The 24,573-nt window shown below is 66.9% G+C and overlaps 1 protein-coding gene across 34 annotated transcripts in view; it reads left to right on the plus strand.

The window, feature by feature from the left end:
• Window positions 1-24,573, plus strand: part of LOC103346732 (NBPF family member NBPF4) — a 255,956-nt gene that overhangs the window by 181,535 nt on the left and 49,848 nt on the right. For 32 of the 34 annotated variants that reach the window (XM_089310687.1, XM_089310706.1, XM_089310700.1 and 29 more), the window contains 17 exons: window positions 2-207; window positions 1,787-1,841; window positions 2,683-2,861; window positions 4,041-4,095; window positions 4,907-5,088; window positions 6,145-6,199; window positions 7,021-7,202; window positions 8,259-8,313; window positions 9,136-9,317; window positions 10,374-10,428; window positions 11,250-11,431; window positions 12,488-12,542; window positions 13,364-13,545; window positions 14,602-14,656; window positions 15,479-15,660; window positions 16,717-16,771; window positions 17,572-17,753. In XM_089310687.1, the coding sequence (XP_089166813.1) occupies window positions 2-207; window positions 1,787-1,841; window positions 2,683-2,861; window positions 4,041-4,095; window positions 4,907-5,088; window positions 6,145-6,199; window positions 7,021-7,202; window positions 8,259-8,313; window positions 9,136-9,317; window positions 10,374-10,428; window positions 11,250-11,431; window positions 12,488-12,542; window positions 13,364-13,545; window positions 14,602-14,656; window positions 15,479-15,660; window positions 16,717-16,771; window positions 17,572-17,753 (2,099 nt within the window). Of the gene's footprint in view, window position 1; window positions 208-1,786; window positions 1,842-2,682; window positions 2,862-4,040; window positions 4,096-4,906; window positions 5,089-6,144; window positions 6,200-7,020; window positions 7,203-8,258; window positions 8,314-9,135; window positions 9,318-10,373; window positions 10,429-11,249; window positions 11,432-12,487; window positions 12,543-13,363; window positions 13,546-14,601; window positions 14,657-15,478; window positions 15,661-16,716; window positions 16,772-17,571; window positions 17,754-18,814; window positions 18,889-24,573 lie in introns of those variants that run through there. The other 2 variants (XM_089310708.1, XM_089310709.1) reach the window with 2 other exon arrangements.

Raw genomic sequence — 24,573 nt, forward strand, 5'->3', positions numbered from 1 at the left:
GGAAATGTGGTGTTCAAATTCAAGAGCAGGCCCAAGAGCTGACCCAATTACAGCAGAAGTTACAGGAAGGGAGAGCTCTTTCTCAGCTCATTCATCAAAATCTCCAGGCCCTCCTCACCCAGCAGGACCCTGACAGCTGCCAGAGCCGGCAACTACTCACTGAGCTGCTCAAGCTGACAGAGCACCTTGTTGCCAAACTCAGCACAGGTAAGGTGGCCAAGGCTCTGAGACTTAAGATGGTCTCAAGTTGGCATCCGACTCCACACTTCTTCAAAGAACATTTACCAACAGTCTGTAGGTTTGTGTAAACAATTCTGTAAATAGTTCTCTAAACATTTGCGGCCATTTTTGGTCAGGGTACTTGTGTAGGAACAAAGAGTGGGAAATGCAGAGCTTTGAAGGTCCCAGGGCTGCAGAGATCTCCTCCTCCCTGATGCAACTGGCCTTGGAGCAGGAGGCCGCATCCTCTAGCTTTCTTTTTTCATGCTTGGATTTCCATTTTATTTCCATTGAAATACACTTACCTTTTTATAAAGATTGATTTTTTATTTTATAGGCAGAGTTACGGGGATGGGCGGGGGAGAGAGAAATTTACTGTTGAATTGATAGTATAGACAGACTTTTCTAAACCCAGATCTGGGATTTTCTTTTTTTTTTTTTTTCCCAGAGAAACCTTTTGGGGAACGGGAATAGGAGAGGGAGAAGGTGGGGTGGGAGCTTCAGTGAGTCTCCTGATGCTTCCTTCACTGGGGAGGCAGCCTTGCACGGTGTCAGAGGTCTTTGCTCCCTAGCAGGGCAGGCAACCGTTTGCCAGAGCACATGTCCTGCCCATGTGTCTCTATCCCTGTGACTCAATCTCAAGCTCTATCACCGCCAGAGAAGGTGGGGTGGGAGGGTGGGTATGGAGGAAAGAGTTACTGTATTCCCTCCAGTTTCAAAACACCGGAGAGAGGATGTGACTGGAGGCAGCTTGTTAGAGGGAACAAAAGCCACAGTGCAAGAGTGGAAAGTCTCGGCTGCTCCTCAGCGTGTTTTCACACACGTGTGACAGATCTTTTGTGGATTTCAATCTCCTTGTCTGTAGAGTGTCAAATAATCTGTTTCACAGTAGAAGTAACACTATGGCCATCTCCTGTGGGATATTCACACCCTGGTAACACTCCCTGACAGCCACAGCCCCCTGCGTTTTGCAGCTACCTCTGGATTTCAGCCTAGCAAACCATGTGGCCTTTCTCTTCCCTGATGAAGTTGACTGAGCTCCCGAGTTCTCTAGAACACTATGCCATGCCCTCAGTGTTCCATCTTGGGCATTAGGTCTGACTGGAGCCACTAATGCCCTACACTCTCTGGGTGGCCCCAGAGATCCTGGTGGACCAGAGGCTCTGTAGAACTCACACTTCCACCCAGTAGCAGTACACAGAGTTCACTGTCCATGCAGTCTCCAAGACAATGAAGAGCAAATTCGCATTTGGCTGTTCTCAACCCAACAGCCAGGTAGCCTATTGCTGGAGCTGATGTTGTTGGGGGCCAGATGATCTTAGGGTTTCCAGAAAATGAGGCCACGGGAGATGTGGGTAACATCCTGTTTCAATGGAGAGAATGGGATCACCTGGCTCCAAGGGCATATGGTCAGCCCGGGATGGTGGCCTGGAGACACACTGTAGCCTCTGAGGCTGTTGCCAAAGTCCCAGATGTCTCTCATGGAAAAGTAGAAGTCCTGGTGGCGGTAGCTGTGGCGTTGGACCATTTCCTGAAGGTGTCCTTCCTTATCTGACTTGATTTACAGTCAACCAGACATCTGGGAACCAGGAGGAGCCTTACGTGGACTCTCCCCATACCAGGTAGGTCTGCCAGCCCTGTGGACTTTGACTTTGCAGGGATCCCTGAAGTGTCACAGTAGATCCTGGGAGAGACAAAACAGGCTGAGGGAGCCATGGCACTCCCACAGGACCATGTCCTCCTGTCTCAGAAGACAATATTGCATCTTGTCATGGAGTTGCCCAAAGGGGTTCCCATGGCCTCTTCCACTCACTGCCCAAGAGATAGTCTTAGGGTTGACTCAGACCAAGTGGCCTTTATGTGGAATTCCAGAAGTCACCACAGCTTCCCTGGCTCACAAGAGGAGAGGGCCACTCTCTGGACTACATTCAATTTCTGTCCATGTAAGGGCATTCCATCTGTGGGTGGCACAAAAAGTGATCCATTGAGATCCCAGAGCCAGCCATCAGAAGGCAGAGGGAGCAGTCTGAGGAGTGGGGGTGAGAGAGCCAGAGTGCTGGGGTACAAGAACTCCTCAGCAGGTGTATCTGTCATCATCGAGATATCTGGGGAGTTGATGCCTGACTGGGTCTCAGGGGTGACCCACAGCTTCAGTGAGGCTCCTGGTGCTTCCTTCACTGGGGAGGCAGCCATGCAGGGTGTCAGAGGTCTTTGCTCCCTAGCAGGGCAGGCAACTGTTTGCCAGAGGACATGTCCTGCCCATGTGTCTCTATCCCTGTGACTCAGTCTTCAGCTTGTCACCGCCAGTCCTCTCAGAGTCACCTTGTGACCAGGGAGTGGGACATCTGCTGGGGCCCGTTTTACCTCTAGCCACAGATGCACTGTTACTGCTTTGGAGGGCGGGCATGAGTTGGTGCTACTCACATCCCATGTTTGTAAATGTGCCTTATCTCCACACTCCAGCAGGCCAAGTCTCAGGCTGGCCCAGCTGGAGCTTCTCAATGGCCTGCCTAAACCCAGAGTGGGACCCTGGTGGCCCTGTCCTATGGACAACATTGTGGAGATGGCTTACGATGAGATCTGTGCCAGTGTCTGGAACCTCCAACAAGAAGAATGCTTCTTCAGGGAAGCTGGCCTTGGCAGTGAGTACTTCTGGGGCAAGGTGATGCTTCGAGCCCCAGGGTTCTCCCCAGTACACAGCCACAGGTCTGCCTTGCAGCCACCAGCCCTAGCTGAGTAACAAGAGCACTGTGTGCTGGAGCAGGGCCCATGGCTTCATGGTAGGAAACACCAGATTACACAGCATGAACACATGAGGAATTTGGGGATCTAAGCATAGTATAGCAACTAGAGTTGGAGTCATGTGGTTCCCCAGAAACACCCCATAAGATAATACCGCCTCATGCCCACAGCAGTGTATCCGACCAGCCAGAGGCTTGTCAGCACAATGAGTCTGGCTAAAAATGATGGATGAGACTAAGAGCCTTCAGCAGCAATCTCTTCACAAACTGCTGAAACTTTGTAACCGCTACCAGTTCTGGAAGAATACAGGAGAGTAGGAAAAGATAAACAGGAGCACAGGGCCCAAATGAAATGAACCCAAAAAGCAGAGGGTATGAAAAACACCAATGGTCACTGAGGTCAAGACTGTGGTGAGGCAGTTAGAAATCGAGTTGAATTGATTGTCCATAACAAACCACGAGAAAAAGAAAACCCAAGACATCCCAGTGTGGAGCTGACACTTCCCAACAAAATAGCAGAGGTCAGATGAATTGACACCCAGTTAATAAAAAATATGCTGAAAAAAAAAAGCAACAGATATCACTACTCACAACTTTTAGTACCTTTGAGTGATACTGCAGAGATATCTCTATGCAGATATGAGGCCTTAACACTTCTCCCAATGACCACAGCATTCAGGGAAGCCCTGCCATTCGAAACACCTAGGGGCCCTGTGTGTTTCACCAACCCAGCGACTGACAGGGTAGGCAGGGAGAGTCAAGTATCCCACCTACCCTGACATTAGAATTGTGCTTGTCAGGGCTGAATGTTGCTTGTTGGCAGCACGGGGCAAAGATGGGCGCAAAAAAGACACTAAGCTGGGGTATACAGCACAATAGAGATCCTGAAATGTAGTGGGTGATGGGCGGTCCGAAGACTACCCTGGCAGGCAAGCAAAGCCACTATCTGGACTAGGCGCCAGTCTAAACGCCAGCTTCTGAGCCACCAAGACAACCACCCTGAGGTATGTACACATCTTGGCCTGTGCGTGGGTAAGCCTAGTCCTCAGTGGGGCCTTCCCTGTCTCATTCGATTTGCAGTCGGCCCGACGGCTCTGGATCGGGAGCGGCCTTCCCTAGGTCCTGCCCTGCCCAGGTAGGTCTCCCGACCCCGTGAAGGCCCCGCCCCGGGGCTGGGATCCCGGGCAGACTTCCCCGCTATCCCGGGAGGCCCAGGGCTGGGCCGCGTGGTGCCCGCACACCCACTGCCCCCCTCGGCCCCGTGTGTCTATGGGCCCGGTGGCAGCACGGCCTCCAAGCGTGCGAGTGACACGGAGGGGGCTGTGGCCTGCCCCCACCCCTGGGGAGGCCGTCCCGGGATCCCTGCGCACCCAGTGGCCCCGTAGGACGTCCTGCGGTCCGGGTGGCTGTCCCGCTTTCCACGCGGAGGCTGACCGGAGTCTGGCCCGCAGCCACGACCCAACCACATCACTCAGCGTTCGGTGGGCGGCACGGGGATGGACGGGTCCTCGGGGAATCCTGGGCCACTCCACAGAGGCTGCGGAGGCAGACTGTGGTGGGGGAGGGGTTCTGACGGTGGCCCGAGGGCTGTCCCACCTCGACAAGCCAGGTGCATTGGTGGTGCCAGGTGTGGCCTGGGCAGTCGATGCGTGCCGCCAGAGCTCCTGCGAGGGTCCTGGAGTGCTTTGGGCGGGGTCAGAGCTCTGGGGTCCGAGTTCATTGTCTGCCCGGCCCCGGCCCGGCCGTTTCTGCGGCTCAGTCCGCGGCTGTCTCCAGCAACCCCTGCGGAGCTGAGAGCTGGCCTGTGGCGGGGGACGAGGACCGCCTCTGGGGCCCACGTGCCCATAGCCACGCACGCACTGGCTTCCCTGGGCCGGCAGGCAGGGCCCGGGGCTCGACCACCTGCCGCGTTGGTGACCCTGCTGTGGTTTTCCTTCCCACCCCAGCGGGCCCGAACTCGAGCTGCCCCGGCTGGGGCAGTTCCCTGTCCCATGTGCAGCCATCGCGGGACCCCGTTGGCCGTGTCCTGCGGCCGGGCATGTGGCCGTGGCTAACCTCCAGGTCTGTGACAGCGCCAGGGGCCTCCGGCGGGAGGAATGCCACATCTTCCAGACCATAGACATGTTCAGTGAGTCCTCCCGGGGCACGGTGTCCCCGCTGAGCCACTGGGGCTCGTCCCTGGACAGCGCCAGTCTTCCTTCGCGGAGCCAGCCGCGAGGCTGAGTCCCGGGGCACAGGGCCGCCTGAAGCGGGGGGGCGGGTGGAGGGGGAGGCCGGCACACAGGGCCCGGGTCTTGTGAGACCCCATGGGTGGTGGGTGTGAAGCATATCCACGTTCACTGCGGTGTCCGGGTCGGGCCTGCCTCTGGGGTGTGGGTCACACTGTTTGGCCCTGCCTGACACGCAGCCTGCCAGGTCCCGCGGGGCACGTGGTTGCGGCCCCAGAGGCTATTCCAGGGCAGGGCCAGCGCCCGCAAGCCTGCGCGCTTCACAGGCTGCCTAGGAAGAGGGGGCCACGCCAGCAGCCTTCAGCCTGCTTCCTTCCCAACCCGCAGACAGCCCCTGAAAGCCGCAGCTCCCAGCTGTGGCAAGCAGACAAGTGGTGTCTGGCTTTCGCGTCAGCTGGCGGAGCGCCGAGCGCCAGAGCGCTCTGGAACCACAGCTCTGCGTGCCCTGGGTGTTCCGTGTGCCGGGGGGAGGCCTGAGTCGCTGGCCTCGACGCCTCTCCCAGCGACCACGGCATTCTGGGAAGCCCGGCAGTTGAGAGACCCAGGGGTCCTGTGGGTGTTGGGTGTCCCCCGCCCAGCGACTGGCAGGGCGGGCAGGGAGAGTCCGCTGTCCCGCCTACGCTGCCCTTGGAATTGTGTGGGTCGGGGTTAGATTTCTGCTGTCGGCAGCCCAGGGCGGAGATGGGCGCCCCGGGACACTGAGCTGGGGTCCGGTGCGTGTGAAGGCTTCCTTAGGGCCCTGCCCCGTGAGGTGGGGCGGTTGAAGGGCGGTCCAGAGCCCCCATGGCAGGCGGGCGCCAGTCCAGGCCAGTGCCTGGAGACTCAGCGCCCTGCCTCCAGGCAAGCCTCGAGCCACCAAGACGACGGGCCGTCCTTTAGGGGGTGTGGACATCCTGGCCTGTGCGTGGGTAAGCCTAGTCCTCAGTGGGGCCTTCCCTGTCTCATTCGATTCGCAGTCGGCCCGACGGCTCTGGATCGGGAGCGGCCTTCCCTAGGTCCTGCCCTGCCCAGGTAGGTCTCCCGACCCCGTGAAGGCCCCGCCCCGGGGCTGGGATCCCGGGCAGACTTCCCCGCTATCCCGGGAGGCCCAGGGCTGGGCCGTGTGGTGCCCACACACCCACTGCCCCCTCGGCCCCGTGTGTCTATGGGCCCGGTGGCAGCACGGCCTCCAAGCATGCGAGTGACACGGAGGGGGCTGTGGCCTGCCCCCACCCCTGGGGAGGCCGTCCCGGGATCCCTGCGTACCCAGTGGCCCCGTAGGACGTCCTGCGGTCCGGGTGGCTGTCCCGCTTTCCACGCGGAGGCTGGCCCGCAGGCACGACCCAACCACATCACTCAGCCTTCGCTGGGCGGCACGGGGACGGACGGGTCCTCGGGGAATCCTGGGCCACTCCACAGAGGCTGCGGAGGCAGACTGTGGTGGGGGAGGGGTTCTGACGGTGGCCAGAGGGCTGTGCCACCTCGACAAGCCAGGTGCATTGGTGGTGCCAGGTGCGGCCTAGGCAGTCGATGCGTGCCGCAGAGCTCCTGCGAGGGTCCTGGAGTGCTTTGGGCGGGGTCAGAGCTCTGGGGTCCGAGTCCATTGTCTGCCTTGCCCCGGCCCCGGGCCCGGGCCCGGCCCGGCCCGGCCGTGTCTGCGGCTCAGTCCGCGGCTGTCTCCAGCAACCCCTGCAGAGCTGAGAGCTGGCCTGTGGCGGGGGACGAGGACCGCCTCTGGGGCCCACGTGCCCATAGCCACGCACGCACTGGCTTCCCTGGGCCGGCAGGCAGGGCCCGGGGCTCGACCACCTGCCGCGTTGGTGACCCTGCTGTGGTTTTCCTTCCCACCCCAGCGGGCCCGAACTCGAGCTGCCCCGGCTGGGGCAGTTCCCTGTCCCATGTGCAGCCATCGCGGGACCCCGTTGGCCGTGTCCTGCGGCCGGGCATGTGGCCGTGGCTAACCTCCAGGTCTGTGACAGCGCCAGGGGCCTCCGGCGGGAGGAATGCCACATCTTCCAGACCATAGACATGTTCAGTGAGTCCTCCCGGGGCACGGTGTCCCCGCTGAGCCACTGGGGCTCGTCCCTGGACAGCGCCAGTCTTCCTTCGCGGAGCCAGCCGCGAGGCTGAGTCCCGGGGCACAGGGCCGCCTGAAGCGGGGGGGCGGGTGGAGGGGGAGGCCGGCACACAGGGCCCGGGTCTTGTGAGACCCCATGGGTGGTGGGTGTGAAGCATATCCACGTTCACTGCGGTGTCCGGGTCGGGCCTGCCTCTGGGGTGTGGGTCACACTGTTTGGCCCTGCCTGACACGCAGCCTGCCAGGTCCCGCGGGGCACGTGGTTGCGGCCCCAGAGGCTATTCCAGGGCAGGGCCAGCGCCCGCAAGCCTGCGCGCTTCACAGGCTGCCTAGGAAGAGGGGGCCACGCCAGCAGCCTTCAGCCTGCTTCCTTCCCAACCCGCAGACAGCCCCTGAAAGCCGCAGCTCCCAGCTGTGGCAAGCAGACAAGTGGTGTCTGGCTTTCGCGTCAGCTGGCGGAGCGCCGAGCGCCAGAGCGCTCTGGAACCACAGCTCTGCGTGCCCTGGGTGTTCCGTGTGCCGGGGGGAGGCCTGAGTCGCTGGCCTCGACGCCTCTCCCAGCGACCACGGCATTCTGGGAAGCCCGGCAGTTGAGAGACCCAGGGGTCCTGTGGGTGTTGGGTGTCCCCCGCCCAGCGACTGGCAGGGCGGGCAGGGAGAGTCCGCTGTCCCGCCTACGCTGCCCTTGGAATTGTGTGGGTCGGGGTTAGATTTCTGCTGTCGGCAGCCCAGGGCGGAGATGGGCGCCCCGGGACACTGAGCTGGGGTCCGGTGCGTGTGAAGGCTTCCTTAGGGCCCTGCCCCGTGAGGTGGGGCGGTTGAAGGGCGGTCCAGAGCCCCCATGGCAGGCGGGCGCCAGTCCAGGCCAGTGCCTGGAGACTCAGCGCCCTGCCTCCAGGCAAGCCTCGAGCCACCAAGACGACGGGCCGTCCTTTAGGGGGTGTGGACATCCTGGCCTGTGCGTGGGTAAGCCTAGTCCTCAGTGGGGCCTTCCCTGTCTCATTCGATTCGCAGTCGGCCCGACGGCTCTGGATCGGGAGCGGCCTTCCCTAGGTCCTGCCCTGCCCAGGTAGGTCTCCCGACCCCGTGAAGGCCCCGCCCCGGGGCTGGGATCCCGGGCAGACTTCCCCGCTATCCCGGGAGGCCCAGGGCTGGGCCGTGTGGTGCCCACACACCCACTGCCCCCCTCGGCCCCGTGTGTCTATGGGCCCGGTGGCAGCACGGCCTCCAAGCATGCGAGTGACACGGAGGGGGCTGTGGCCTGCCCCCACCCCTGGGGAGGCCGTCCCGGGATCCCTGCGTACCCAGTGGCCCCGTAGGACGTCCTGCGGTCCGGGTGGCTGTCCCGCTTTCCACGCGGAGGCTGGCCCGCAGGCACGACCCAACCACATCACTCAGCCTTCGCTGGGCGGCACGGGGACGGACGGGTCCTCGGGGAATCCTGGGCCACTCCACAGAGGCTGCGGAGGCAGACTGTGGTGGGGGAGGGGTTCTGACGGTGGCCAGAGGGCTGTGCCACCTCGACAAGCCAGGTGCATTGGTGGTGCCAGGTGCGGCCTAGGCAGTCGATGCGTGCCGCAGAGCTCCTGCGAGGGTCCTGGAGTGCTTTGGGCGGGGTCAGAGCTCTGGGGTCCGAGTCCATTGTCTGCCTTGCCCCGGCCCCGGGCCCGGGCCCGGCCCGGCCCGGCCGTGTCTGCGGCTCAGTCCGCGGCTGTCTCCAGCAACCCCTGCAGAGCTGAGAGCTGGCCTGTGGCGGGGGACGAGGACCGCCTCTGGGGCCCACGTGCCCATAGCCACGCACGCACTGGCTTCCCTGGGCCGGCAGGCAGGGCCCGGGGCTCGACCACCTGCCGCGTTGGTGACCCTGCTGTGGTTTTCCTTCCCACCCCAGCGGGCCCGAACTCGAGCTGCCCCGGCTGGGGCAGTTCCCTGTCCCATGTGCAGCCATCGCGGGACCCCGTTGGCCGTGTCCTGCGGCCGGGCACGTGGCCGTGGCTAACCTCCAGGTCTGTGACAGCGCCAGGGGCCTCCGGCGGGAGGAATGCCACATCTTCCAGACCATAGACATGTTCAGTGAGTCCTCCCGGGGCACGGTGTCCCCGCTGAGCCACTGGGGCTCGTCCCTGGACAGCGCCAGTCTTCCTTCGCGGAGCCAGCCGCGAGGCTGAGTCCCGGGGCACAGGGCCGCCTGAAGCGGGGGGGCGGGTGGAGGGGGAGGCCGGCACACAGGGCCCGGGTCTTGTGAGACCCCATGGGTGGTGGGTGTGAAGCATATCCACGTTCACTGCGGTGTCCGGGTCGGGCCTGCCTCTGGGGTGTGGGTCACACTGTTTGGCCCTGCCTGACACGCAGCCTGCCAGGTCCCGCGGGGCACGTGGTTGCGGCCCCAGAGGCTATTCCAGGGCAGGGCCAGCGCCCGCAAGCCTGCGCGCTTCACAGGCTGCCTAGGAAGAGGGGGCCACGCCAGCAGCCTTCAGCCTGCTTCCTTCCCAACCCGCAGACAGCCCCTGAAAGCCGCAGCTCCCAGCTGTGGCAAGCAGACAAGTGGTGTCTGGCTTTCGCGTCAGCTGGCGGAGCGCCGAGCGCCAGAGCGCTCTGGAACCACAGCTCTGCGTGCCCTGGGTGTTCCGTGTGCCGGGGGGAGGCCTGAGTCGCCGGCCTCGACGCCTCTCCCAGCGACCACGGCATTCTGGGAAGCCCGGCAGTTGAGAGACCCAGGGGTCCTGTGGGTGTTGGGTGTCCCCCGCCCAGCGACTGGCAGGGCGGGCAGGGAGAGTCCGCTGTCCCGCCTACGCTGCCCTTGGAATTGTGTGGGTCGGGGTTAGATTTCTGCTGTCGGCAGCCCAGGGCGGAGATGGGCGCCCCGGGACACTGAGCTGGGGTCCGGTGCGTGTGAAGGCTTCCTTAGGGCCCTGCCCCGTGAGGTGGGGCGGTTGAAGGGCGGTCCAGAGCCCCCATGGCAGGCGGGCGCCAGTCCAGGCCAGTGCCTGGAGACTCAGCGCCCTGCCTCCAGGCAAGCCTCGAGCCACCAAGACGACGGGCCGTCCTTTAGGGGGTGTGGACATCCTGGCCTGTGCGTGGGTAAGCCTAGTCCTCAGTGGGGCCTTCCCTGTCTCATTCGATTCGCAGTCGGCCCGACGGCTCTGGATCGGGAGCGGCCTTCCCTAGGTCCTGCCCTGCCCAGGTAGGTCTCCCGACCCCGTGAAGGCCCCGCCCCGGGGCTGGGATCCCGGGCAGACTTCCCCGCTATCCCGGGAGGCCCAGGGCTGGGCCGTGTGGTGCCCACACACCCACTGCCCCCTCGGCCCCGTGTGTCTATGGGCCCGGTGGCAGCACGGCCTCCAAGCATGCGAGTGACACGGAGGGGGCTGTGGCCTGCCCCCACCCCTGGGGAGGCCGTCCCGGGATCCCTGCGTACCCAGTGGCCCCGTAGGACGTCCTGCGGTCCGGGTGGCTGTCCCGCTTTCCACGCGGAGGCTGGCCCGCAGGCACGACCCAACCACATCACTCAGCCTTCGCTGGGCGGCACGGGGACGGACGGGTCCTCGGGGAATCCTGGGCCACTCCACAGAGGCTGCGGAGGCAGACTGTGGTGGGGGAGGGGTTCTGACGGTGGCCAGAGGGCTGTGCCACCTCGACAAGCCAGGTGCATTGGTGGTGCCAGGTGCGGCCTAGGCAGTCGATGCGTGCCGCAGAGCTCCTGCGAGGGTCCTGGAGTGCTTTGGGCGGGGTCAGAGCTCTGGGGTCCGAGTCCATTGTCTGCCTTGCCCCGGCCCCGGGCCCGGGCCCGGCCCGGCCCGGCCGTGTCTGCGGCTCAGTCCGCGGCTGTCTCCAGCAACCCCTGCAGAGCTGAGAGCTGGCCTGTGGCGGGGGACGAGGACCGCCTCTGGGGCCCACGTGCCCATAGCCACGCACGCACTGGCTTCCCTGGGCCGGCAGGCAGGGCCCGGGGCTCGACCACCTGCCGCGTTGGTGACCCTGCTGTGGTTTTCCTTCCCACCCCAGCGGGCCCGAACTCGAGCTGCCCCGGCTGGGGCAGTTCCCTGTCCCATGTGCAGCCATCGCGGGACCCCGTTGGCCGTGTCCTGCGGCCGGGCATGTGGCCGTGGCTAACCTCCAGGTCTGTGACAGCGCCAGGGGCCTCCGGCGGGAGGAATGCCACATCTTCCAGACCATAGACATGTTCAGTGAGTCCTCCCGGGGCACGGTGTCCCCGCTGAGCCACTGGGGCTCGTCCCTGGACAGCGCCAGTCTTCCTTCGCGGAGCCAGCCGCGAGGCTGAGTCCCGGGGCACAGGGCCGCCTGAAGCGGGGGGGCGGGTGGAGGGGGAGGCCGGCACACAGGGCCCGGGTCTTGTGAGACCCCATGGGTGGTGGGTGTGAAGCATATCCACGTTCACTGCGGTGTCCGGGTCGGGCCTGCCTCTGGGGTGTGGGTCACACTGTTTGGCCCTGCCTGACACGCAGCCTGCCAGGTCCCGCGGGGCACGTGGTTGCGGCCCCAGAGGCTATTCCAGGGCAGGGCCAGCGCCCGCAAGCCTGCGCGCTTCACAGGCTGCCTAGGAAGAGGGGGCCACGCCAGCAGCCTTCAGCCTGCTTCCTTCCCAACCCGCAGACAGCCCCTGAAAGCCGCAGCTCCCAGCTGTGGCAAGCAGACAAGTGGTGTCTGGCTTTCGCGTCAGCTGGCGGAGCGCCGAGCGCCAGAGCGCTCTGGAACCACAGCTCTGCGTGCCCTGGGTGTTCCGTGTGCCGGGGGGAGGCCTGAGTCGCTGGCCTCGACGCCTCTCCCAGCGACCACGGCATTCTGGGAAGCCCGGCAGTTGAGAGACCCAGGGGTCCTGTGGGTGTTGGGTGTCCCCCGCCCAGCGACTGGCAGGGCGGGCAGGGAGAGTCCGCTGTCCCGCCTACGCTGCCCTTGGAATTGTGTGGGTCGGGGTTAGATTTCTGCTGTCGGCAGCCCAGGGCGGAGATGGGCGCCCCGGGACACTGAGCTGGGGTCCGGTGCGTGTGAAGGCTTCCTTAGGGCCCTGCCCCGTGAGGTGGGGCGGTTGAAGGGCGGTCCAGAGCCCCCATGGCAGGCGGGCGCCAGTCCAGGCCAGTGCCTGGAGACTCAGCGCCCTGCCTCCAGGCAAGCCTCGAGCCACCAAGACGACGGGCCGTCCTTTAGGGGGTGTGGACATCCTGGCCTGTGCGTGGGTAAGCCTAGTCCTCAGTGGGGCCTTCCCTGTCTCATTCGATTCGCAGTCGGCCCGACGGCTCTGGATCGGGAGCGGCCTTCCCTAGGTCCTGCCCTGCCCAGGTAGGTCTCCCGACCCCGTGAAGGCCCCGCCCCGGGGCTGGGATCCCGGGCAGACTTCCCCGCTATCCCGGGAGGCCCAGGGCTGGGCCGTGTGGTGCCCACACACCCACTGCCCCCTCGGCCCCGTGTGTCTATGGGCCCGGTGGCAGCACGGCCTCCAAGCATGCGAGTGACACGGAGGGGGCTGTGGCCTGCCCCCACCCCTGGGGAGGCCGTCCCGGGATCCCTGCGTACCCAGTGGCCCCGTAGGACGTCCTGCGGTCCGGGTGGCTGTCCCGCTTTCCACGCGGAGGCTGGCCCGCAGGCACGACCCAACCACATCACTCAGCCTTCGCTGGGCGGCACGGGGACGGACGGGTCCTCGGGGAATCCTGGGCCACTCCACAGAGGCTGCGGAGGCAGACTGTGGTGGGGGAGGGGTTCTGACGGTGGCCAGAGGGCTGTGCCACCTCGACAAGCCAGGTGCATTGGTGGTGCCAGGTGCGGCCTAGGCAGTCGATGCGTGCCGCAGAGCTCCTGCGAGGGTCCTGGAGTGCTTTGGGCGGGGTCAGAGCTCTGGGGTCCGAGTCCATTGTCTGCCTTGCCCCGGCCCCGGGCCCGGGCCCGGCCCGGCCCGGCCGTGTCTGCGGCTCAGTCCGCGGCTGTCTCCAGCAACCCCTGCAGAGCTGAGAGCTGGCCTGTGGCGGGGGACGAGGACCGCCTCTGGGGCCCACGTGCCCATAGCCACGCACGCACTGGCTTCCCTGGGCCGGCAGGCAGGGCCCGGGGCTCGACCACCTGCCGCGTTGGTGACCCTGCTGTGGTTTTCCTTCCCACCCCAGCGGGCCCGAACTCGAGCTGCCCCGGCTGGGGCAGTTCCCTGTCCCATGTGCAGCCATCGCGGGACCCCGTTGGCCGTGTCCTGCGGCCGGGCATGTGGCCGTGGCTAACCTCCAGGTCTGTGACAGCGCCAGGGGCCTCCGGCGGGAGGAATGCCACATCTTCCAGACCATAGACATGTTCAGTGAGTCCTCCCGGGGCACGGTGTCCCCGCTGAGCCACTGGGGCTCGTCCCTGGACAGCGCCAGTCTTCCTTCGCGGAGCCAGCCGCGAGGCTGAGTCCCGGGGCACAGGGCCGCCTGAAGCGGGGGGGCGGGTGGAGGGGGAGGCCGGCACACAGGGCCCGGGTCTTGTGAGACCCCATGGGTGGTGGGTGTGAAGCATATCCACGTTCACTGCGGTGTCCGGGTCGGGCCTGCCTCTGGGGTGTGGGTCACACTGTTTGGCCCTGCCTGACACGCAGCCTGCCAGGTCCCGCGGGGCACGTGGTTGCGGCCCCAGAGGCTATTCCAGGGCAGGGCCAGCGCCCGCAAGCCTGCGCGCTTCACAGGCTGCCTAGGAAGAGGGGGCCACGCCAGCAGCCTTCAGCCTGCTTCCTTCCCAACCCGCAGACAGCCCCTGAAAGCCGCAGCTCCCAGCTGTGGCAAGCAGACAAGTGGTGTCTGGCTTTCGCGTCAGCTGGCGGAGCGCCGAGCGCCAGAGCGCTCTGGAACCACAGCTCTGCGTGCCCTGGGTGTTCCGTGTGCCGGGGGGAGGCCTGAGTCGCTGGCCTCGACGCCTCTCCCAGCGACCACGGCATTCTGGGAAGCCCGGCAGTTGAGAGACCCAGGGGTCCTGTGGGTGTTGGGTGTCCCCCGCCCAGCGACTGGCAGGGCGGGCAGGGAGAGTCCGCTGTCCCGCCTACGCTGCCCTTGGAATTGTGTGGGTCGGGGTTAGATTTCTGCTGTCGGCAGCCCAGGGCGGAGATGGGCGCCCCGGGACACTGAGCTGGGGTCCGGTGCGTGTGAAGGCTTCCTTAGGGCCCTGCCCCGTGAGGTGGGGCGGTTGAAGGGCGGTCCAGAGCCCCCATGGCAGGCGGGCGCCAGTCCAGGCCAGTGCCTGGAGACTCAGCGCCCTGCCTCCAGGCAAGCCTCGAGCCACCAAGACGACGGGCCGTCCTTTAGGGGGTGTGGACATCCTGGCCTGTGCGTGGGTAAGCCTAGTCCTCAGTGGGGCCTTCCCTGTCTCATTCGATTCGCAGTCGGCCCGACGGCTCTGGATCGGGAGCGGCCTTCCCTAGGTCCTGCCCTGCCCAGGTAGGTCTCCCGACCCCGTGAAGGCCCCGCCCCGGGGCTGGGATCCCGGGCAGACTTCCCCGCTATCCCGGGAGGCCCAGGGCTGGGCCGTGTGGTGCCCACACACCCACTGCCCCCCTCGGCCCCGTGTGTCTATGGGCCCGGTGGCAGCACGGCCTCCAAGCATGCGAGTGACACGGAGGGGGCTGTGGCCTGCCCCCACCCCTGGGGAGGCCGTCCCGGGATCCCTGCGTACCCAGTGGCCCCGTAGGACGTCCTGCGGTCCGGGTGGCTGTCCCGCTTTCCACGCGGAGGCTGGCCCGCAGGCACGACCCAACCACATCACTCAGCCTTCGCTGGGCGGCACGGGGACGGACGGGTCCTCGGGGAATCCTGGGCCACTCCACAGAGGCTGCGGAGGCAGACTGTGGTGGGGGAGGGGTTCTGACGGTGGCCAGAGGGCTGTGCCACCTCGACAAGCCAGGTGCATTGGTGGTGCCAGGTGCGGCCTAGGCAGTCGATGCGTGCCGCAGAGCTCCTGCGAGGGTCCTGGAGTGCTTTGGGCGGGGTCAGAGCTCTGGGGTCCGAGTCCATTGTCTGCCTTGCCCCGGCCCCGGGCCCGGGCCCGGCCCGGCCCGGCCGTGTCTGCGGCTCAGTCCGCGGCTGTCTCCAGCAACCCCTGCAGAGCTGAGAGCTGGCCTGTGGCGGGGGACGAGGACCGCCTCTGGGGCCCACGTGCCCATAGCCACGCACGCACTGGCTTCCCTGGGCCGGCAGGCAGGGCCCGGGGCTCGACCACCTGCCGCGTTGGTGACCCTGCTGTGGTTTTCCTTCCCACCCCAGCGGGCCCGAACTCGAGCTGCCCCGGCTGGGGCAGTTCCCTGTCCCATGTGCAGCCATCGCGGGACCCCGTTGGCCGTGTCCTGCGGCCGGGCACGTGGCCGTGGCTTACCTCCAGGTCTGTGACAGCGCCTGGGGCCTACGGCGGGAGGAATGCCACATCTTCCAGACCATAGACATGTTCGGTGAGTCCTCCCGGGGCACGGTGTCCCCGCTGAGCCACTGGGGCTCGTCCCTGGACATCGCCAGTCTTCCTTCGCGGAGCCAGCCGCGAGGCTGAGTCCCGGGGCACAGGGCCGCCTGAAGCGGGGGGGCGGGTGGAGGGGGGGGCCGGCACACAGGGCCCAGGTCTTGTGAGACCCCATGGGTGGTGGGTGTGAAGCATATCCACGTTCACTGCGGTGTCCGGGTCGGGCCTGCCTCTGGGGTGTGGGTCACACTGTTTGGCCCTGCCTGACACGCAGCCTGCCAGGTCCCGCGGGGCACGTGGTTGCGGTCCCAGAGGCTATTCCAGGGCAGGGCCAGCGCCCGCAAGCCTGCGCGCTTCACAGGCTGCCTAGGAAGAGGGGGCCACGCCAGCAGCCTTCAGCCTGCTTCCTTGCCAACCCGCAGACAGCCCCTGAAAGCCACAGCTCCCAGCTGTGGCAAGCAGACAAGTGGTCCCTGGCTTTCGCATCAGCTGGCGGAGCGCCGAGCGCCAGAGCGCTCTGGAACCACAGCTCTGCGTGCCCTGGGTGTTCCGTGTGCCGGGGGGAGGCCTGAGTCGCCGGCCTCGACGCCTCTCCCAGCGACCACGGCATTCTGGGAAGCCCGGCAGTTGAGAGACCCAGGGGTCCTGTGGGTGTTGGGTGTCCCCCGCCCAGCGACTGGCAGGGCGGGCAGGGAGAGTCCGCTGTCCCGCCTACGCTGCCCTTGGAATTGTGTGGGTCGGGGTTAGATTTCTGCTGTCGGCAGCCCAGGGCGGAGATGGGCGCCCCAGGACACTGAGCTGGGGTCCGGTGCGTGTGAAGGCTTCCTTAGGGCCCTGCCCCGTGAGGTGGGGCGGTTGAAGGGTGGTCCAGAGCCCCCATGGCAGGCGGGCGCCAGTCCAGGCCAGTGCCTGGAGACTCAGCGCCCTGCCTCCAGGCAAGCCTCGAGCCACCAAGACGACGGGCCGTCCTTTAGGGGGTGTGGACGTCCTGGCCTGTGCGTGGGTAAGCCTAGTCCTCAGTGGGGCCTTCCCTGTCTCATTCGATTCGCAGTCGGCCCGACGGCTCTGGATCGGGAGCGGCCTTCCCTAGGTCCTGCCCTGCCCAGGTAGGTCTCCCGACCCCGTGAAGGCCCCGCCCCGGGGCTGGGATCCCGGGCAGACTTCCCCGCTATCCCGGGAGGCCCAGGGCTGGGCCGCGTGGTGCCCGCACACCCACTGCCCCCCTCGGCCCCGTGTGTCTATGGGCCCGGTGGCAGCACGGCCTCCAAGCGTGCGAGTGACACGGAGGGGGCTGTGGCCTGCCCCCACCCCTGGGGAGGCCGTCCCGGGATCCCTGCGCACCCAGTGGCCCCGTAGGACGTCCTGCGGTCCGGGTGGCTGTCCCGCTTTCCACGCGGAGGCTGGCCCGCAGGCACGACACAACCACATCACTCAGCCTTCGGTGGGCGGCACGGGGACGGACGGGTCCTCGGGGAATCCTGGGCCACTCCACAGAGGCTGCGGAGGCAGACTGTGGTGGGGGAGGGGTTCTGACGGTGGCCCGAGGGCTGTGCCACCTCGACAAGCCAGGTGCATTGGTGGTGCCAGGTGCGGCCTGGGCAGTCGATGCGTGCCGCCAGAGCTCCTGCGAGGGTCCTGGAGTGCTTTGGGCGGGGTCAGAGCTCTGGGGTCCGAGTCCATTGTCTGCCCGGCCCCGGCCCGGCCGTGCCTGCGGCTCAGTCCGCGGCTCTCTCCAGCAACCCCTGCAGAGCTGAGAGCTGGCCTGTGGCGGGGGACGAGGACCGCCTCTGGGGCCCACGTGCCCATAGCCACGCACGCACTGGCTTCCCTGGGCCGGCAGGCAGGGCCCGGGGGTCGACCACCTGCCGCGTTGGTGACCCTGCTGTGGTTTTCCTTCCCACCCCAGCGGGCCCGAACTCGAGCTGCCCCGGCTGGGGCAGTTCCCTGTCCCACGTGCAGCCATCGCGGGACCCCGTTGGCCGTGTCCTGCGGCCGGGCACGTGGCCGTGGCTTACCTCCAGGTCTGTGACAGCGCCTGGGGCCTCCGGCGGGAGGAATGCCACATCTTCCAGACCATAGACATGTTCGGTGAGTCCTCCCGGGGCACGGTGTCCCCGCTGAGCCACTGGGGCTCGTCCCTGGACAGCGCCAGTCTTCCTTCGCGGAGCCAGCCGCGAGGCTGAGTCCCGGGGCACAGGGCCGCCTGAAGCGGGGGGGCGGGTGGAGGGGGGGGGCCGGCACACAGGGCCCGGGTCTTGTGAGACCCCATGGGTGGTGGGTGTGAAGCATATCCACGTTCACTGCGGTGTCCGGGTCGGGCCTGCCTCTGGGGTGTGGGTCACACTGTTTGGCCCTGCCTGACACGCAGCCTGCCAGGTCCCGCGGGGCACGTGGTTGCGGCCCCGGAGGCTATTCCAGGGCAGGGCCAGCGCCAGCGCCCGCAAGCCTGCGCGCTTCAGGCTGGCTAGGAAGAGGGGGCCACGCCAGCAGCCTTCAGCCTGCTTCCTTCCCAACCCGCAGACAGCCCCTGAAAGCCGCAGCTCCCAGCTGTGGCAAGCAGACAAGTGGTCCCTGGCTTTCGCATCAGCTGGCGGAGCGCCGCGCGCCAGAGCGCTCTGGAACGCTCTGCGTGCCCTGGGTGTTCCGTGTGCCGGGGGGAGGCCTGAGTCGCCGGCCTCGACGCCTCTCCCAGCGACCACAGCATTCTGTCTGGGAAGCCCGGCAGTTGAGAGACCCAGGGGTCCTGTGGGTGTTGGGTGTCCCCCGCCCAGCGACTGGCAGAGCGGGCAGGGAGAGTCCGCTGTGCCGCCTACGCTGCCCTTGGAATTGTGTGGGTCGGGGTTAGATTTCTGCTGTCTGCAGCCCAGGGCGGAGATGGGCGCCCCGGGACACTGAGCTGGGGTCCGGTGCGTGTGAAGGCTTCCTTAGGGCCCTGCCAGGAGAGGTGGGGCGGTTGAAGGGCGGTCCAGAGCCCCCATGGCAGGCGGGCGCCAGTCCAGGCCAGTGCCTGGAGACTCAGCGCCCTGCCTCCCGGCAAGCCTCGAGCCACCCAGACGACGGACCGTCCTTTAGGGGGTGTGGACGTCCTGGCCTGTGCGTGGGTAAGCCTAGTCCTCAGTGGGGCCTTCCCTGTCTCATTCGATTCGCAGTCGGCCCGACGGCTCTGGATCGGGAGCGGCCTTCCCTAGGTCCTGCCCTGCCCAGGTAGGTCTCCCGACCCCGTGAAGGCCCCGCCCCGGGGCTGGGATCCCGGGCAGACTTCCCCGCTATCCCGGGAGGCCCAGGGCTGGGCCGCGTGGTGCCCGCACACCCACTGCCCCCCTCGGCCCCGTGTGTCTATGGGCCCGGTGGCAGCATGGCCTCCAAGCGTGCGAGTGACACGGAGAGGGCTGTGGCCTGCCCCCACCCCTGGGGAGGCCGTCCCGGGATCCGTGCGGACCCAGTGGCCCCGTAGGACGTCCTGCAGTCCGGGTGGCTGTCCCGCTTTCCACGCGGAGGCTGACCGGAGTCTGGCCCGCAGTCACGACCCAACCACATCACTCAGCCTTCGCTGGGCGGCACGGGGACGGGTCCTCGGGGAATCCTGGGCCACTCCACAGAGGCTGCGGAGGCAGACTGTGGTGGGGGAGGGGTTCTGACGGTGGCCAGAGGGCTGTGCCACCTCGACAAGCCAGGTGCATTGGTGGTGCCAGGTGCGGCCTGGGCAGTCGATGCGTGCCGCAGAGCTCCTGCGAGGGTCCTGGAGTGCTTTGGGCGGGGTCAGAGCTCTGGGGTCCGAGTCCATTGTCTGCCCGGCCCCGGCCCGGCCGTGCCTGCGGCTCAGTCCGCGGCTCTCTCCAGCAACCCCTTCAGAGCTGAGAGCTGGCCTGTGGCGGGGGACGAGGACCGCCTCTGGGGCCCACGTGCCCATAGCCACGCAGGCACTGGCTTCCCTGGGCCGGCAGGCAGGGCCCGGGGCTCGACCACCTGCCGCGTTGGTGACCCTGCTGTGGTTTTCCTTCCCACCCCAGCGGGCCCGAACTCGAGCTGCCCCGGCTGGGGCAGTTCCCTGTCCCACGTGCAGCCATCGCGGGACCCCGTTGGCCGTGTCCTGCGGCCGGGCACGTGGCCGTGGCTTACTTCCAGGTCTGTGACAGTGCCTGGGGCCTCCGGCGGGAGGAATGCCACATCTTCCAGACCATAGACATGTTCGGTGAGTCCTCCCGGGGCACGGTGTCCCCGCTGAGCCACTGGGGCTCATCCCTGGACAGCGCCAGTCTTCCTTCGCGGAGCCAGCCGCGAGGCTGAGTCCCGGGGCACAGGGCCGCCTGAAGCGGGGCGGGGGCGGGTGGAGCGGGGGGGCCGGCACACAGGGCCCGGGTCTTGTGAGACCCCATGGGTGGTGGGTGTGAAGCATATCCACGTTCACTGCGGTGTCCGGGTCGGGCCTGCCTCTGGGGTGTGGGTCACACTGTTTGGCCCTGCCTGACACGCAGCCTGCCAGGTCCCGCGGGGCACGTGGTTGCGGCCCCGGAGGCTATTCCAGGGCAGGGCCAGCGCCAGCGCCCGCAAGCCTGCGCGCTTCAGGCTGGCTAGGAAGAGGGGGCCACGCCAGCAGCCTTCAGCCTGCTTCCTTCCCAACCCGCAGACAGCCCCTGAAAGCCGCAGCTCCCAGCTGTGGCAAGCAGACAAGTGGTCCCTGGCTTTCGCATCAGCTGGCGGAGCGCCGCGCGCCAGAGCGCTCTGGAACGCTCTGCGTGCCCTGGGTGTTCCGTGTGCCGGGGGGAGGCCTGAGTCGCCGGCCTCGACGCCTCTCCCAGCGACCACAGCATTCTGTCTGGGAAGCCCGGCAGTTGAGAGACCCAGGGGTCCTGTGGGTGTTGGGTGTCCCCCGCCCAGCGACTGGCAGAGCGGGCAGGGAGAGTCCGCTGTGCCGCCTACGCTGCCCTTGGAATTGTGTGGGTCGGGGTTAGATTTCTGCTGTCTGCAGCCCAGGGCGGAGATGGGCGCCCCGGGACACTGAGCTGGGGTCCGGTGCGTGTGAAGGCTTCCTTAGGGCCCTGCCACGTGAGGTGGGGCGGTTGAAGGGCGGTCCAGAGCCCCCATGGCAGGCGGGCGCCAGTCCAGGCCAGTGCCTGGAGACTCAGCGCCCTGCCTCCCGGCAAGCCTCGAGCCACCCAGACGACGGACCGTCCTTTAGGGGGTGTGGACGTCCTGGCCTGTGCGTGGGTAAGCCTAGTCCTCAGTGGGGCCTTCCCTGTCTCATTCGATTCGCAGTCGGCCCGACGGCTCTGGATCGGGAGCGGCCTTCCCTAGGTCCTGCCCTGCCCAGGTAGGTCTCCCGACCCCGTGAAGGCCCCGCCCCGGGGCTGGGATCCCGGGCAGACTTCCCCGCTATCCCGGGAGGCCCAGGGCTGGGCCGCGTGGTGCCCGCACACCCACTGCCCCCCTCGGCCCCGTGTGTCTATGGGCCCGGTGGCAGCATGGCCTCCAAGCGTGCGAGTGACACGGAGAGGGCTGTGGCCTGCCCCCACCCCTGGGGAGGCCGTCCCGGGATCCGTGCGGACCCAGTGGCCCCGTAGGACGTCCTGCAGTCCGGGTGGCTGTCCCGCTTTCCACGCGGAGGCTGACCGGAGTCTGGCCCGCAGTCACGACCCAACCACATCACTCAGCCTTCGCTGGGCGGCACGGGGACGGGTCCTCGGGGAATCCTGGGCCACTCCACAGAGGCTGCGGAGGCAGACTGTGGTGGGGGAGGGGTTCTGACGGTGGCCAGAGGGCTGTGCCACCTCGACAAGCCAGGTGCATTGGTGGTGCCAGGTGCGGCCTGGGCAGTCGATGCGTGCCGCAGAGCTCCTGCGAGGGTCCTGGAGTGCTTTGGGCGGGGTCAGAGCTCTGGGGTCCGAGTCCATTGTCTGCCCGGCCCCGGCCCGGCCGTGCCTGCGGCTCAGTCCGCGGCTCTCTCCAGCAACCCCTTCAGAGCTGAGAGCTGGCCTGTGGCGGGGGACGAGGACCGCCTCTGGGGCCCACGTGCCCATAGCCACGCAGGCACTGGCTTCCCTGGGCCGGCAGGCAGGGCCCGGGGCTCGACCACCTGCCGCGTTGGTGACCCTGCTGTGGTTTTCCTTCCCACCCCAGCGGGCCCGAACTCGAGCTGCCCCGGCTGGGGCAGTTCCCTGTCCCACGTGCAGCCATCGCGGGACCCCGTTGGCCGTGTCCTGCGGCCGGGCACGTGGCCGTGGCTTACTTCCAGGTCTGTGACAGTGCCTGGGGCCTCCGGCGGGAGGAATGCCACATCTTCCAGACCATAGACATGTTCGGTGAGTCCTCCCGGGGCAGGGTGTCCCCGCTGAGCCACTGGGGCTCATCCCTGGACAGCGCCAGTCTTCCTTCGCGGAGCCAGCCGCGAGGCTGAGTCCCGGGGCACAGGGCCGCCTGAAGCGGGGCGGGGGCGGGTGGAGCGGGGGGGCCGGCACACAGGGCCCGGGTCTTGTGAGACCCCATGGGTGGTGGGTGTGAAGCATATCCACGTTCACTGCGGTGTCCGGGTCGGGCCTGCCTCTGGGGTGTGGGTCACACTGTTTGGCCCTGCCTGACACGCAGCCTGCCAGGTCCCGCGGGGCACGTGGTTGCGGCCCCGGAGGCTATTCCAGGGCAGGGCCAGCGCCAGCGCCCGCAAGCCTGCGCGCTTCAGGCTGGCTAGGAAGAGGGGGCCACGCCAGCAGCCTTCAGCCTGCTTCCTTCCCAACCCGCAGACAGCCCCTGAAAGCCGCAGCTCCCAGCTGTGGCAAGCAGACAAGTGGTCCCTGGCTTTCGCATCAGCTGGCGGAGCGCCGCGCGCCAGAGCGCTCTGGAACGCTCTGCGTGCCCTGGGTGTTCCGTGTGCCGGGGGGAGGCCTGAGTCGCCGGCCTCGACGCCTCTCCCAGCGACCACAGCATTCTGTCTGGGAAGCCCGGCAGTTGAGAGACCCAGGGGTCCTGTGGGTGTTGGGTGTCCCCCGCCCAGCGACTGGCAGAGCGGGCAGGGAGAGTCCGCTGTGCCGCCTACGCTGCCCTTGGAATTGTGTGGGTCGGGGTTAGATTTCTGCTGTCTGCAGCCCAGGGCGGAGATGGGCGCCCCGGGACACTGAGCTGGGGTCCGGTGCGTGTGAAGGCTTCCTTAGGGCCCTGCCACGTGAGGTGGGGCGGTTGAAGGGCGGTCCAGAGCCCCCATGGCAGGCGGGCGCCAGTCCAGGCCAGTGCCTGGAGACTCAGCGCCCTGCCTCCCGGCAAGCCTCGAGCCACCCAGACGACGGACCGTCCTTTAGGGGGTGTGGACGTCCTGGCCTGTGCGTGGGTAAGCCTAGTCCTCAGTGGGGCCTTCCCTGTCTCATTCGATTCGCAGTCGGCCCGACGGCTCTGGATCGGGAGCGGCCTTCCCTAGGTCCTGCCCTGCCCAGGTAGGTCTCCCGACCCCGTGAAGGCCCCGCCCCGGGGCTGGGATCCCGGGCAGACTTCCCCGCTATCCCGGGAGGCCCAGGGCTGGGCCGCGTGGTGCCCGCACACCCACTGCCCCCCTCGGCCCCGTGTGTCTATGGGCCCGGTGGCAGCATGGCCTCCAAGCGTGCGAGTGACACGGAGAGGGCTGTGGCCTGCCCCCACCCCTGGGGAGGCCGTCCCGGGATCCGTGCGGACCCAGTGGCCCCGTAGGACGTCCTGCAGTCCGGGTGGCTGTCCCGCTTTCCACGCGGAGGCTGACCGGAGTCTGGCCCGCAGTCACGACCCAACCACATCACTCAGCCTTCGCTGGGCGGCACGGGGACGGGTCCTCGGGGAATCCTGGGCCACTCCACAGAGGCTGCGGAGGCAGACTGTGGTGGGGGAGGGGTTCTGACGGTGGCCAGAGGGCTGTGCCACCTCGACAAGCCAGGTGCATTGGTGGTGCCAGGTGCGGCCTGGGCAGTCGATGCGTGCCGCAGAGCTCCTGCAAGGGTCCTGGAGTGCTTTGGGCGGGGTCAGAGCTCTGGGGTCCGAGTCCATTGTCTGCCCGGCCCCGGCCCGGCCGTGCCTGCGGCTCAGTCCGCGGCTCTCTCCAGCAACCCCTTCAGAGCTGAGAGCTGGCCTGTGGCGGGGGACGAGGACCGCCTCTGGGGCCCACGTGCCCATAGCCACGCAGGCACTGGCTTCCCTGGGCCGGCAGGCAGGGCCCGGGGCTCGACCACCTGCCGCGTTGGTGACCCTGCTGTGGTTTTCCTTCCCACCCCAGCGGGCCCGAACTCGAGCTGCCCCGGCTGGGGCAGTTCCCTGTCCCACGTGCAGCCATCGCGGGACCCCGTTGGCCGTGTCCTGCGGCCGGGCACGTGGCCGTGGCTTACTTCCAGGTCTGTGACAGTGCCTGGGGCCTCCGGCGGGAGGAATGCCACATCTTCCAGACCATAGACATGTTCGGTGAGTCCTCCCGGGGCAGGGTGTCCCCGCTGAGCCACTGGGGCTCATCCCTGGACAGCGCCAGTCTTCCTTCGCGGAGCCAGCCGCGAGGCTGAGTCCCGGGGCACAGGGCCGCCTGAAGCGGGGCGGGGGCGGGTGGAGCGGGGGGGCCGGCACACAGGGCCCGGGTCTTGTGAGACCCCATGGGTGGTGGGTGTGAAGCATATCCACGTTCACTGCGGTGTCCGGGTCGGGCCTGCCTCTGGGGTGTGGGTCACACTGTTTGGCCCTGCCTGACACGCAGCCTGCCAGGTCCCGCGGGGCACGTGGTTGCGGCCCCGGAGGCTATTCCAGGGCAGGGCCAGCGCCAGCGCCCGCAAGCCTGCGCGCTTCAGGCTGGCTAGGAAGAGGGGGCCACGCCAGCAGCCTTCAGCCTGCTTCCTTCCCAACCCGCAGACAGCCCCTGAAAGCCGCAGCTCCCAGCTGTGGCAAGCAGACAAGTGGTCCCTGGCTTTCGCATCAG

The sequence above is a fragment of the Oryctolagus cuniculus genome, chromosome 12 (genome assembly GCF_051225735.1).
Source record: "Oryctolagus cuniculus isolate XC-2025 breed Fujian yellow rabbit chromosome 12, ASM5122573v1, whole genome shotgun sequence".
Taxonomy (NCBI): domain Eukaryota; kingdom Metazoa; phylum Chordata; class Mammalia; order Lagomorpha; family Leporidae; genus Oryctolagus; species Oryctolagus cuniculus.